Source organism: Rhincodon typus, chromosome 12 (genome assembly GCF_021869965.1).
Source record: "Rhincodon typus isolate 14 chromosome 12, sRhiTyp1.1, whole genome shotgun sequence".
Classification (NCBI taxonomy): domain Eukaryota; kingdom Metazoa; phylum Chordata; class Chondrichthyes; order Orectolobiformes; family Rhincodontidae; genus Rhincodon; species Rhincodon typus.
The window spans coordinates 37,835,200-37,847,729 of record NC_063343.1 but is presented as its reverse complement, the minus strand read 5'-3'; the positions used below and the strand labels follow the sequence as shown (position 1 = coordinate 37,847,729).

At 39.6% G+C, this 12,530-nt stretch overlaps 1 protein-coding gene across 1 annotated transcript; it reads right to left on the bottom strand.

Moving 5' to 3' along the window:
• Window positions 1–474: 474 nt before the first annotated feature.
• LOC125484540 lies at window positions 475–12,003 on the bottom strand. Its single transcript, XM_048603770.1, has 3 exons — window positions 11,918–12,003; window positions 11,369–11,562; window positions 475–1,745 (listed from the first exon to the last, which is right to left on the bottom strand). The coding sequence occupies exon 3, from the start codon at window positions 1,741–1,743 to the stop codon at window positions 733–735; it is 1,011 nt and encodes a 336-aa protein (XP_048459727.1). The 5' UTR covers window positions 1,744–1,745; window positions 11,369–11,562; window positions 11,918–12,003; the 3' UTR covers window positions 475–732.
• Window positions 12,004–12,530: the final 527 nt, after the last annotated feature.

Genomic DNA, 12,530 nt, shown 5'->3' with positions numbered 1-12,530 from the left:
CAGATGAGTAAAGACTCTTTCCTCCTTGTTCTGTATTGCTCTAAGTCCCCATTCCTTTATCTTTTAGGATGCTCTGTAATGTATGCTTTGTTACACCACGCAACTTTCCAAGACTGTTTCTAAACACAATTATAACATGTCATAGTACGTTAAAACGGGGGATAAAGAGCTGGTCAAAATTACACCATGGCAACATTCACGCAGCATTCTGGTACAGAATATGTTTTATTTTAAATTTGGTTTTTTGGATAAATTTAAGTGAAATTGTGTCCCAAATAAAACATTAATTGTTTCAATTCCATCTTCACCATTGAAATTAATCCACATATAATTCCAAGCTACTTCAAACTTGTTGATTATCGATCGATAGTTTCATAGTAACATGTGTTACAATAATAACTACAATTATTTGTTCTTGATCTGACAATTTCTTTAAAAAGGTATCATGCCAAAATGCAAAAGATGGTTGTTGATTTACGGGATCCCAAGCTACTTAACATAGAAGAGTTAAGTTTGAGTAATTGTGTTGCTTCATATTAAAAATTACTGAAAAATTTTAAGGAACTATTGATGAAAGACAAGCTTCAATGTGTAACATTATGCAAGATTATCCCAATTCATCCAACAGATAGGAAACTTGTACAGTAATAGCTGTTGTAGGAACACAAGCAACATTGAAAAATTTGGCAAGGTTTGAAAATTAACATTTTTGCAAAAGTACAGTTTTTCTATTCAGATTTCAGCAACAGCAGGAAGTAAGCAGACTCTCTTTTGGCCATCTTTCCAAGTACTTCTGCGGTGAGACACTCCACTGCTCATCGAGATCTGTGTAACTGTTACATTATTTTCTTGCGAGGTCTGGGAGTCTGTCAAGGTTTTTAGGGTACCTTTGAAATGCTCCACAGGCTCCAGCCATGTGATTTCAAGTGACAAAGCTGATGGTGCTTGTAGCTGTCTAGGCATCCTCTCTACTTTATATTTTAGAATAATTCCCTTGGATGACTGAGGCCGGACCTTGTTACGACTTATAAAATTCATTTTGGCGTTTGAGATTCTTGTCGTCTCTATACTTAGGTTAATGTTGTGTTGTCTTGAGTCTGAATTCTGTAAACGTAATTCAGCGTAGCTCCTTTCTTTCTGTAAGGCTCCTGGGGAAGAAGTTTGAGGGACAAAAGATTTCTTTGATTCAGATTGTTCTTTTATTAAGTTTTTAATGTTTAAGTTGGTATTTAACTTTTGTTGTAACACTGCTTTATCAAAGGGCCTGTTGTGAAACTGACAGGGATGATTTCCTTTAGAGATATTTGGAAGTGGTCCTTCCTTGATATCTTTCTGCCCATATAGTTCTTCCAATGGGTCAGATTTGACGTGGGAAGAATTTATCTTATTCTTTTCAAATGTGATGATGGCATCATCCAAGGACATTACACCAGCAGGACAGGAATGTTTAGCATCCTTCAAAAAAATTTTAGTGGAGGCAGGTTTGGCTTGTGAGTGTGATCTTTGTTGGAGAAATTTGGGTTTGCTCATTTTTCTAATTTCACATGTGTTATCCTGTGGTGCATGAAATGTTGGCTTTGCCAGCTGACTGACAGAGTGCAGATAGTCATCGATTGATACAGAATCAGAATTATTGCCATTCATATTAGGGATTTCTCTATTAGTGTTGTGTAGCATGTCTTCATGGGCTTCATCAATTGTTGGGAGATACTGTACTAAATTCAGCCTAGAACTTGGCCTCATGTCTAGGGAAAGAAAGAAAGTTTAACAACATAAAACAACTCATGTAAACGCCATTTAACATGTTTAAAAAATTTTAATATTATGGGGCTTCCAATAAAAATAAAGGAATTTCTGTTTATATAATGACTGTCATAATCTCAGGATTGTTCTGAGATCATATGAGGATGTAACCTATCCTCATACTGGTATTATACAACATTTATTAACAATCCCAGCAAAATACTGTGGAAGTGGAGATCTGAAATAAAAACAGAGTGTGCTGGAGAAACTCTGCAGGTCTGGTAGCATCTGTAAAGAGAAAAAGAGTGTTAATGTTTCCTCTTCAGCACATTTATTAATTTTTCTTAATATTTATGATTTACATAATAAACATGAAGGGTAGAAGAGAGTATTCTTAGAATCTAACAGCTTGGTCCTAGTTCCAAGTGTGTCTCAATGTAAACAGACATAATTGATGATGTGTCCTATTCATTCACATAATGGGACTTATCCATTACCCTACAAGGACATCGTGAATTTGTTTGCAGACAATTAAGTACTTTTGAAATGTATCACTATTGTAACATAGAAAATGACAGATGTTAACCGGTGTGCAGCAAGTTCATGCAATCTAATAGTGTTGGTTGATAGCAACCTGAACACTGACAGAATACCCTGCTCCATTTCCAATAGTGTCAGGAGAACTTTCCATCGACAAAATTCTAGCTTGATATTTCAGTACACCATGGAGTGAGTGCTGCATTATTAGATGTACTATCTGTCAGACAAGATTTTTAAACCGAGGCCCTGTTTGCCCACTCAGGTCAAAAAAAAGACACTATAGCAGTATTTTGAAGAAAGCAAGGGAGTCTTCCCCAATGTCTTGTACAATTTTTAGTTTCATTTAAGTGATATTGACTGAAGGATAATTATCTGGTCAGTATTGTGTTGCACTTTATAGGAGCTTGCTGTGTGCAAAATGGTTTTCTAAACTTCCTACATTACAATACTGATTACTTCTCAAAAGTACTTCATTGATTATACAACTTCTGAAATATCCTGAGGTTGTGAAAGGTGTTAACTGGAAGAGTTGTTTCACTTAATACTGCAACATTTTTTTTATTGATATAGAACTTTTAATGAAATGAAATGCGCTAAGGTGCTTCACAGCAGCAGTATAAAAAGTTTTGTCCAGATCTTCTGATTGGAATATAGTCATTGCAGCATCGCCCTGAAAGATGTATGACTGGACTCCTCTGAAGTCCTAGCACACTGGCTATCCGAGAAGTGTCTGGGAAGTTTAAACTTTTGATGTGCAATTATACAATGTATGGAATGTTCAGAAAAGTGCCTGACACTGAGTTAGAGTCAGAGACTAATTTGACTGATGGTCATCCAAGAAACGTTACAGGATTAAAACTATCTCTAATGCTTGGGCAATTATATAATTCAAACCCTAATTACTTGCACTGACCCCAACCAATCCCTAGGATTGATCTTCAAACCACTAACAGTGACCTCCAGTCACTCAGAGACCACCAACCTGGTTCCGCAACCTTGACATGATCTCAGACCCAAAGTGACTCAAGAATACCCAATCCGCACTAATATCCACCGTAACATCTCCAGTAACCTCCTCCAGCCTCTCCAGCTCACTTTCCCCAAACTCACCCTACTTCTCACCTACTTACCTGCCATTCTACTCCTTTGTGCCCTTACATGCCATCTTGCACAATCATCAACCTGCTACTCTAGCCTTCACCCATCTACCTCTCATTGACATGAGGAATACACCAGTGACCAGAATTAGAGGAGGCTGGATCTCACAGACAGTTGTGGAGTTGGCAAAGATTACAGAGGTAGGGCAGTGCAATGCCATGGATGGATTTGAAAATAAAGATGAGGGCTTTAAAATGAAGACAGGTGCTTGACTTAGAGCTAATGCAGGTCAGCAAGCACAGTGGTAAGAAGAGGACTTGGTATGAATTAAGACATGGGCTGTGGAGTTGTGGATGTCTTAAAGTACCGAAGGGTAGAACACGTGAGACTAGTCTGCAGCATCTTTGAATAGTTGAATCTAGTGGTATTGAAGGCATGAATAAGGATTTGGTCTGTAGCTGAGCTGTGAGAAGGATGACGTTGGCTGATAGGGGAGATCGTGGCATTGTGGTAATGTCACTAGCTGAGTAATCAAGAGGTTCAGGTTTGAGGTCTGGGGACATGGATTCACCATAGCATGTGGTGGAAATTAAATTGGATTAATAAAGTTGGTCCCAGTCATGCTGACAACAGCAGTTATCATAGATTACAGTAAATACCCATCTGATTCACTAATGTCATTTAGGGAATAAAATCTGCCATCCTTTTCCAATATGGCCTACATATGAGTCCAGGCACATAGCAATATGGTTTACTCTAACAGAGCCCTTTCAGAGGATAGTTAAGCCTCACAGTTCAAAGGTATGTACAGATGGACAACAAATTCTGGCCTTGTCAATGATGAACATATCCCACGAAAGTATAATGAAAAGAAATATGATTGAGGTGGAAATAAGTAGTCTTACAGAGGGAATTCAAGGCTGGAAGCTTACTTTGAGATTGTACAAAATAGGAGCAGAGGAGATCATTTAGCCTCAAAACTGGTCTGTTAGTGTTTTAAATTCCATTGGCCCATCTAATCCATTTCACTAATCCACGCACCGTCTCTGACTGGACCAGCATCCCAGAGGCAGCTTTTGAATTGGTTACTTCTAAGTTAAGTAGTTTCAACTTCCCATTACATCTGGGTGGCAGGCAAGACCCGAGACCATTTGGACTGTGTCCGAAATAGAAAAATCCAACATTTGATTGAGGAGAGACTTCTAACAAGACTGCTGGTATTGTGCAGGAAAATATGTATTTAGTTCGTGCTAGCCTCCAGTTCCTGAATCCAGGTTTCTTATCGGTGGTTTTATGAACAAAGTTATTTGAAGAGTGAACTACTGAGATTTCCAGTTCTTTCAGTTCACAAATAATTACAAACCTTCAATTCTCATCACGTATTATGTTGGAATATTAAGCATTGGGTAAACTGCCAGTTTTTTTAAAATTTATTCTGCGTTTGTCCACTGGTTTATGAGGCAATTTAATATGTGACCAAATCTAGTTCTGCCCCATATAATTTATATCATCTTAGAGTCAGAGAAACCCACTGCACAGGAAAAGGCTCTTTGGACCTTCACATCTATGATGGTCAAAAACAATCACCTAACTATTCTCATCCCATTTCCCAACACTTGGCCCATAGCGTTGTATGCCTTGGCAACACAAATGCACATCCAAATGCTTCTTAAATGTTGTGAAGGTTTCTCCCTCGACCAACCCTACAGGCAGTCAGTTCCACATTCCCACCACCCTCTGGGTGAAAGATTTTTTGTCATATCTCCTTTAAAATTTGTTCCACTTGCCTAGAGATTCTAATTGTGTGTCAGTATTGTCCCTATCTCTGAACCAGGAAACCTAGTTCGAGTTCCACCTTCTCTAGAGGTGTGTAATATCATCCCTGAACAGTTTGATTAGAAACTATCTAAATATATGCCCCTCCCCAGTCATTATTTACCCCTTGACAATCTTCTCTAGCATATCTATGCCCTCATAATTTTATGCATCTTAATCATATCCTCACTCAACCTCCTCTGCTTTAAGGAAAACAACTCTAGACTGTCCAATTTCTCTTCATATCTGAAACTCTCCTGCCCAGGAGACATCCTGATAAATCTCCTCTGCGCCCTCTCCGTGCTATCACATCTCTCCTATAATTCCAGAACTGCACACAATGCTGTAGCTATGACCTAACCAGTATTTTATAGAGTTCTGGCATAACCTCATTGCTCTTAAACTGTATGCCTTGACTAATAAAGGCAAGTATACCATATGCCTTCTTAACCACTTCATCCACTTGTCCTGATACTTTGAAGGGTCTGGGTGTACATACACACCAGAGTCTCCCTGATTCTTGGTGCTCCCGAGGATCCTACCATTCATCATGTATTCCCTTGCCTTCTTTATCCTGCTCAACTGCATCACCTTACACTTAGCCGCATTGAATTCCATTAGCCACTGATCAGCCCATCTGATCAACTGTCTATATCCTCCTAAAATCTAAAGCTATCTTCCTCACTATTTACCAGCCAACAATATTGTATCATCTGTAAACTTACTCATCAACACTCCTACGTTCAAGTCTAAATGATATATATTAACCACAAACAGCAAGGGCCCCAACACTGCCCCCTGTGGGACCTCACTGGACACAGACTTCCAGTTGGAAAAATACCTCTCAACCATCATCCTCTGATTCCTTTCAATCGGTCAATTGTAGATTCAATTTGCTAAATTTCCTTGGATCCCATGGGCTCTTGCCTTCATTATTAGTGGCCCATGCAAGACCTTATCAAAAGCCTTGCTGAAGTCTAAGACAATGACATCAAATACATTGTCTTCATCTACATACCTGGTCACCTCTTCGAAAAATTCAATCAAGTTAGTCAGACATGACCTCCTTTTTACAAAACCATGCTGACTGTTCTTGATTTAATCCCTACCTTTCCAAAAGCTGATTAATTCTGTCCCTGAGAATTACTTCCAATAGTATCCCCACCACTGAGGTTACACTGACTGGTCTATAGATTCCCGATTTATCCATTGCTCCCTTCTTGACCGCGCTGCCTTTCTTCCAGTCTTTGGGCACCTCTCCTGAGGCCAGAGAGGAATTGAAAATGTTTACAAGCACCCCTGATATTTCTTCCTTTGCCTCACTCAACAGCATGGGATGATTTCATCCGGCCCTGGAGATTTATCTATTTTTAAGTCTGCAGTCCACTCTGAGCTTCCTCTCTGATTATGGGAAGGTAGAATATTCTTTTTTCATTGTCCTTTCCATTAGACTATCAAATGATACTATCGTTGTGAACATACAATGATTATTTGTTTGTATATTTTGGTTCTTTTCACTTCATTCTTCTGTTTTTCAACATTCATTCAGACAGACAGGTTTTTGAGCTGGTAAACATCCTGATGTAACCAATGGATTACCTGAACTTTAACTCTGCTGCATTTTACTCCAATGGCTCGCATCAGCCAATCTCCAGAGCAGCAGAAACAGGACTTGGGTTTGTTCTGCACATTGTGACTATGTGGAAGGTCTGAAGCACTGAAATTGCCTGGGAAGTTAAAGTCTACTGGATTGATTCTTCTTCTGCCATCATTTTCTATGCTCACCTATCTTCCCTGGAGAGTCTGTGCTGCCTCACTGCTGTAGTTGGGTTTAGAAATCTGGACTTAGATGTGCAATATTTTTGGAATCCAGAAAATAACCTGTTTACTGATGCTCAGTTTGGTTTCCTTCAGGACTACTCAGTACCTGAACTCTCCACTAGTTGGAGACACACCTAGCACGAAGGAATGTTATTATGGTTACTTAAGGTCAATCACCTATACCCCAGGACATCAGTGCAGTAATTCCTCAGCAATAGCAAATATGGAGAAGGCAAGTGGTGAGAATGGTGGACTTATGGTGGCAGAAGCTTGGCAGATGAAATATAATATCGGAATGCGAGGTTCTACATTTTGGCAGCAAGAATTGAGGAGCTGAATATTAAATGGGCAACACTACAAAAAGCTGCAGCACAGAGATTTGGAAGTTCTTATGCATAAATCACAGCTAGTATCCGTGTTTAACAGGTAATAGGGAAGGCAAATGGAATGTTGGCCTTGGAATGGAGTATGGAATAGGGAGGTCACACTAAAACTATACAAGGCACTAGCTAGAACAAGCCCAGAATATTGTGAACGTTTTGGTCCCCTTATCTAAGATATAATGGTAATAGAGGCAGTCAAGAGAAGCTTCACTAGGTTCATCCTGGGTCTGGAGGGATTTTATCATCAGAAGAGGTTGAGTAAGTTAGGCCTGTACTCATTGGAGTTAAGAAGAATAAGAGGTGACCTTTAATGAAACATACAATTACTTAGAGGGCTTAAAAGGGTAGATGAGGAGAGCTTTTTTCTCTGTGGGAAGATCTTATTAAAAAGTGCATAATCTCCGAGGAAAAGGTTACCAATTTTAGGTAGACCTGAGGAGGAATTTCTTCTTTCAGGGGGTAGTGAATCTGTGGCATTCTTTACTATGTAAAGGCTGGAAGTATATTCAAGGCTCAGATATTTTTGAAAAACCTGAAAGAACTGTTGATGCTAGAAATCAGAAACAAAAACAGAAATTGCTAGAAAAGCTCAGCACATCTGGCAGCATCTGTGGAGAGAAATCAGAGTTAACACTTCAGGTCGAGTGACCCTTCCTCGACTCGAAACGTAACTCAGATTTATTTTTAATCAATAAGGGAAATCAAGGGTTTTGGGGAAAAGATGAGAAAGTGAACTTGAGGATTATCGGATCAGCCATCATCTCATTGAATAGTAGAGCAGTCTCGAAATGTCAAATGTCCAACTTCTACACCTTGGTCTTATGGTGGTGTCACAGGCCCAACAATCTTCAGTTGCTTCCTCACAATCTTCAGCACCATTCACAATTCCTCTGACACTGAGCAGTCCATCTCCATTTAGAGGAAGATTTGGACAACATCTAAATTTGGACTGATAGTTGGCAAGTAGCAGTTGGTGCCACACAAGTGCCAGGTAGTTCCCCTCTCTCCAACAAGAGAGAATCTAATGATCATCTTTTGGCTTTGAATGCCTTTGCCATTCCTGAATCCCCTGTGATCAACATCATGGGAGATATGCTAGATCAGAAGCTGAACTGGGCCAGCCACACACATACTGTGCCTACAGGGAAAGTATTGGAATCCTTCAGTGAGTAACTCCTGACTTCCCAAAGGCTAGCTACCACCTACAAGGTGTGAGATTGAAACTTTTGTACAAACATTATGGGTTCGTGGTAAGATATAATATCCTGCCTAGGTCAAATGAGCAATATGTCCCATGAAGAAAAGTGACATGTAAAGCAAACATTTTAAGATATGAAAGATTGAGGATGAGTATTTGGACATTAGACCTTAGTCTTTGACTGCTTCTGGGTGTGTGATAAGGCATGTAGTGCATTCAAACAGTGTGAAAGGCAGGTGTGGTATGTTGTGTGTGAGATCTCCTGTGAAGATCCAATCACTGGCCCTGGCCATCTATGAAGCCAATAGACATCCTGTGGCCCTGCTTTAGGTCTTGGGTCCAGACTCTGAGAGTTGGTCTCCCTAGCTATCTGCTCTCACTCCTTCCAAATGTGGTCATTGACGGCCTTCTGACTGGTCCTTGCAGATCCATGGCATCTCTCTTTTGGATCACCTCCAGTACAAAGCATCTGACACCACATCCATCCTGCAGGAACACCAATTGCCACCATGCTCCTGTGTTCCCACTGTCATCATTTAATATTTCTCTCCCATCTAGAAAAAGCAACTGTTCAGAACTTCTCTCTGAATTCTGTCCTTTTAGCCATCCTGCCACTGTCCTTTTAATGCTTAAGTTTGTTTCCTCCACATTTCACTGTCTCCCTAGCCAGCCTTTCTGAAATCTATTCTCGGGATATAGGTGTCTCTAACAAAGCCAGCATTTATTGATCATGCCTAATTGTTCTTGAGAAGCTGACAGTGAACTTTCCTTCAGTCGCTGTGGAAGACAATTCTACAATATGATGGAGTTCCAGGATTTTGAAGCTGTGAGAAAATAGTGATATATGTCCAAGTTGGGATTGTTTGTGATTGCTGCTATTATTCTTCAAGTTGATAGAAATTTAGTTGGTTTGGGATATGCTTTTGCTAAATGTACACATTGCATTTTATGAATTTGAAATCACCATGTCCTCAGCCACTTATGTAACACCACTCAACTTTGTTCCACTGGAATGCAAGCTATAAATTAATGCAACTGTGATTCAAATTTGGCATAAATTCAGTAGCAGAAGAATCTAATTGACATTTTCCAACTGTAAGTACATTCACAAAATGGATGAGTGTTAACATAAAGATGATTCTGTTATTTAAACAGATTGCAAGTAAATCATCTTTTGAGATAAAGTTGCACTCTGTGTATTCATTTTGAACAGCAATGAACAAAGGTTCCTTGTCCTTAGAGCTATGTGTGTTATATGTGTTCCATCAGACCTTCTAACGATTAAATCTTTGAATATTAATATTTCACAGCAATGTTATGATTATTGTGATCTATGTGATTACCACATTTATGTATATCTCAAGTCATCTTTGCTGCCATTGAAATATTCAAATATTATTAAATGATGACAATTATAGTGACACAAAATGCCATATGTAGTTACTGGCCATTGCACTAGAAAGGAACTGACAGTGAGCGGGTAATTTAACTTGAGCAGGGATGTAAAAACCAATGGGTAGCACATCTGCCCACCAATTATACATTCTGCCCAGTGCTCAGTTCCATTGAAGTCAGAAATAAATATTGGGCAGGATAATTAATATGTCTGGCCTATAGCACTGGAAGATATCGCACCGCAAGTGAACATCTAAATGCAGCTTAAATATGGCTTCAGTAGGCAGTTCACTATCAGCTTCTGAGGGACAGTTGGCATGATCAATAAATGTTTTTGACACAATCACTCTTTCAGACAGTGAGTTCCAGACTCCCACCACACTCTGGGTGAAAAACATTCTCCTCAGCTCTCCCCTTAGTGCTCTGCCTTAAATCTATGCCCCTAGTTGTTGACCCCAATCCTAATGAGTAAAGTGCTTTTCTATTCACCTTATCTATGCCCTTCACAATCTTAACCAGTTCTATCAGATGCCCTCTCAAACTTCACAGCTCCAAGGAAAGCAACCCTGGAGTAGCCAAAAAACACAAATTGCTGGAAAAACTCAGCAGATCTGGCAGTATCTGAGGATAGAAAGCAGAGTTAACATTTCGGTTCCAGTTATCCTTCTTCAGAACAATTCTTGGGCTGCTTTCACCATCTGCGTCTGCTTCTGGGACCTCTCCATTCTCACTGCTCCTTTTATCCGCACTCTGCTAATCCTGAGTCTCACTCAGTTCCACCACTGGTCCGCCTATTTCTGGGAGCCCTGCAGTCTCACTGCTCCTTTAAATCCTACTGCCATCACTCCAGAGTCCCACACAGAGCTGCTGTGGTTCTGTCTGCTTCTGGGTTGTCATCTTGCTGGCTCCTGTTTTCCTCTGGGACCATTTTAATGCAATTATATCACATTATTTAGATTAAATGTTTAATATTACTGAAGGAATGTAGTACACTTTCCTTTAAATCATATACATAAGAAAGCCTTTGCAGAACTTGTACTAACTTTCTTTCATGATCATTTTGTTGGAAGCCCGGGAGCTGCCAGCTAATAGTTAAAACAAATAAAGGATTTACCCATGCTATTTATTTATCTACAAAAATGTGGTTTCCACAGCAAAAAAAATTCATGTAATCTGTTTGGTATATAGCACTCCTCCATATCTGGAATTTAATCTGCATTTTGTAGCAATCATCAGCTCTTCTGTATGTGTTAGTTATTACAGCATGAAAGGTATGCACTAGTATTTCATTCAATAATTCAAGACATTTGTGGGGGGAGAAAAAAAAAGAACTCTACAAGACATTTTATGTGTGAAGAAAATATTTGACTCTTACCTTAATTTACAGAAATTGCTGACCTTCAGTAATCAGTGAAGACCACAAAATTTAGAACCTTAGAAAGTTTCTTGGACAGTTTAAACTGTGTAAAGTAGACTGTTGTACACGAAGAGTTGATGCACTACATTGTATTAGCATACTGCCACAGAAATCTGTACGGTGAGTACAGCGCCATAAACCATATTTCCAACCTGCAGGTCAAAAGAAAAGTTGGCATAGATTTCTGCTTACAACAACTGGGGAATGTCATTTGGAAAATCTGAACTGGATCAATAGCAGCTTCCAGACTTTTTTAACCAAACAGAACGCGCTTACATATATTCGTTGAAAGGTTGAATGATTAATTGATGTTCTTAATCTGAAAGCATCCATTCTATAACTGAACAGAGTACAATATTCTGAAATTTGAAAAAGCAATTTTGTGGGACCACGAACTCTTGTGTTCATCACGTTAATTATGAGTCAAATGATACAAAGGTGATGTGTCTAATTTTCCTGGTTGCTTTGAGCCCTAGGCATATATGACACATTTGAAGGTTGCCATACCTATCTAACATGAGCTGTGGCCAGTTTAGATTACCGGCTTTTTCAAGACTTACAAGTCCAGCCGTGCCTACCTCGGGAAGTCTGAGTATTGCTGCCTGAGAAATTGTGGTCCAGTAGATCTGTATCTTTTATTTTTATGGAGTGTTCGCAACCAGAGATTGGGAATAAAAGTCAGGAAAGTTAGCTCTAGGAATAACAGGTCAGAAAGCTGAGCTTGTCAGGGCAGAGAACGTGTTTGGACATAAAACATGCGACTGAATCGTGGGCGTGTCAGGTAAGCAAATCTAGGCAAGTGGTGCAGTATTGAGCAGGAGACAGAACATACAGCTAGGAGGAGGATTGGGTTCCAGGAGTGGAGACATGGGCAACGTTTAGACAACCTAACTTTGAACCAAAGGCCGCAAAAGTGAAGGGCCTAATGCCTGCTTGAGGCTTGAGAAAACAGCAGTACCTGTTTTTTATCTTCCAAAATGAAAGCAAGTGTACTTCATTTTGGAGGCATCTGGCTTTCCACCTACGATGTTGGGACCTTGATATACAACTTTGCGCCCAAAAGAGGTACTACATGACCAGATTTACATGGCAAAGTATAGAAACATTAGCTTTCTCTTTG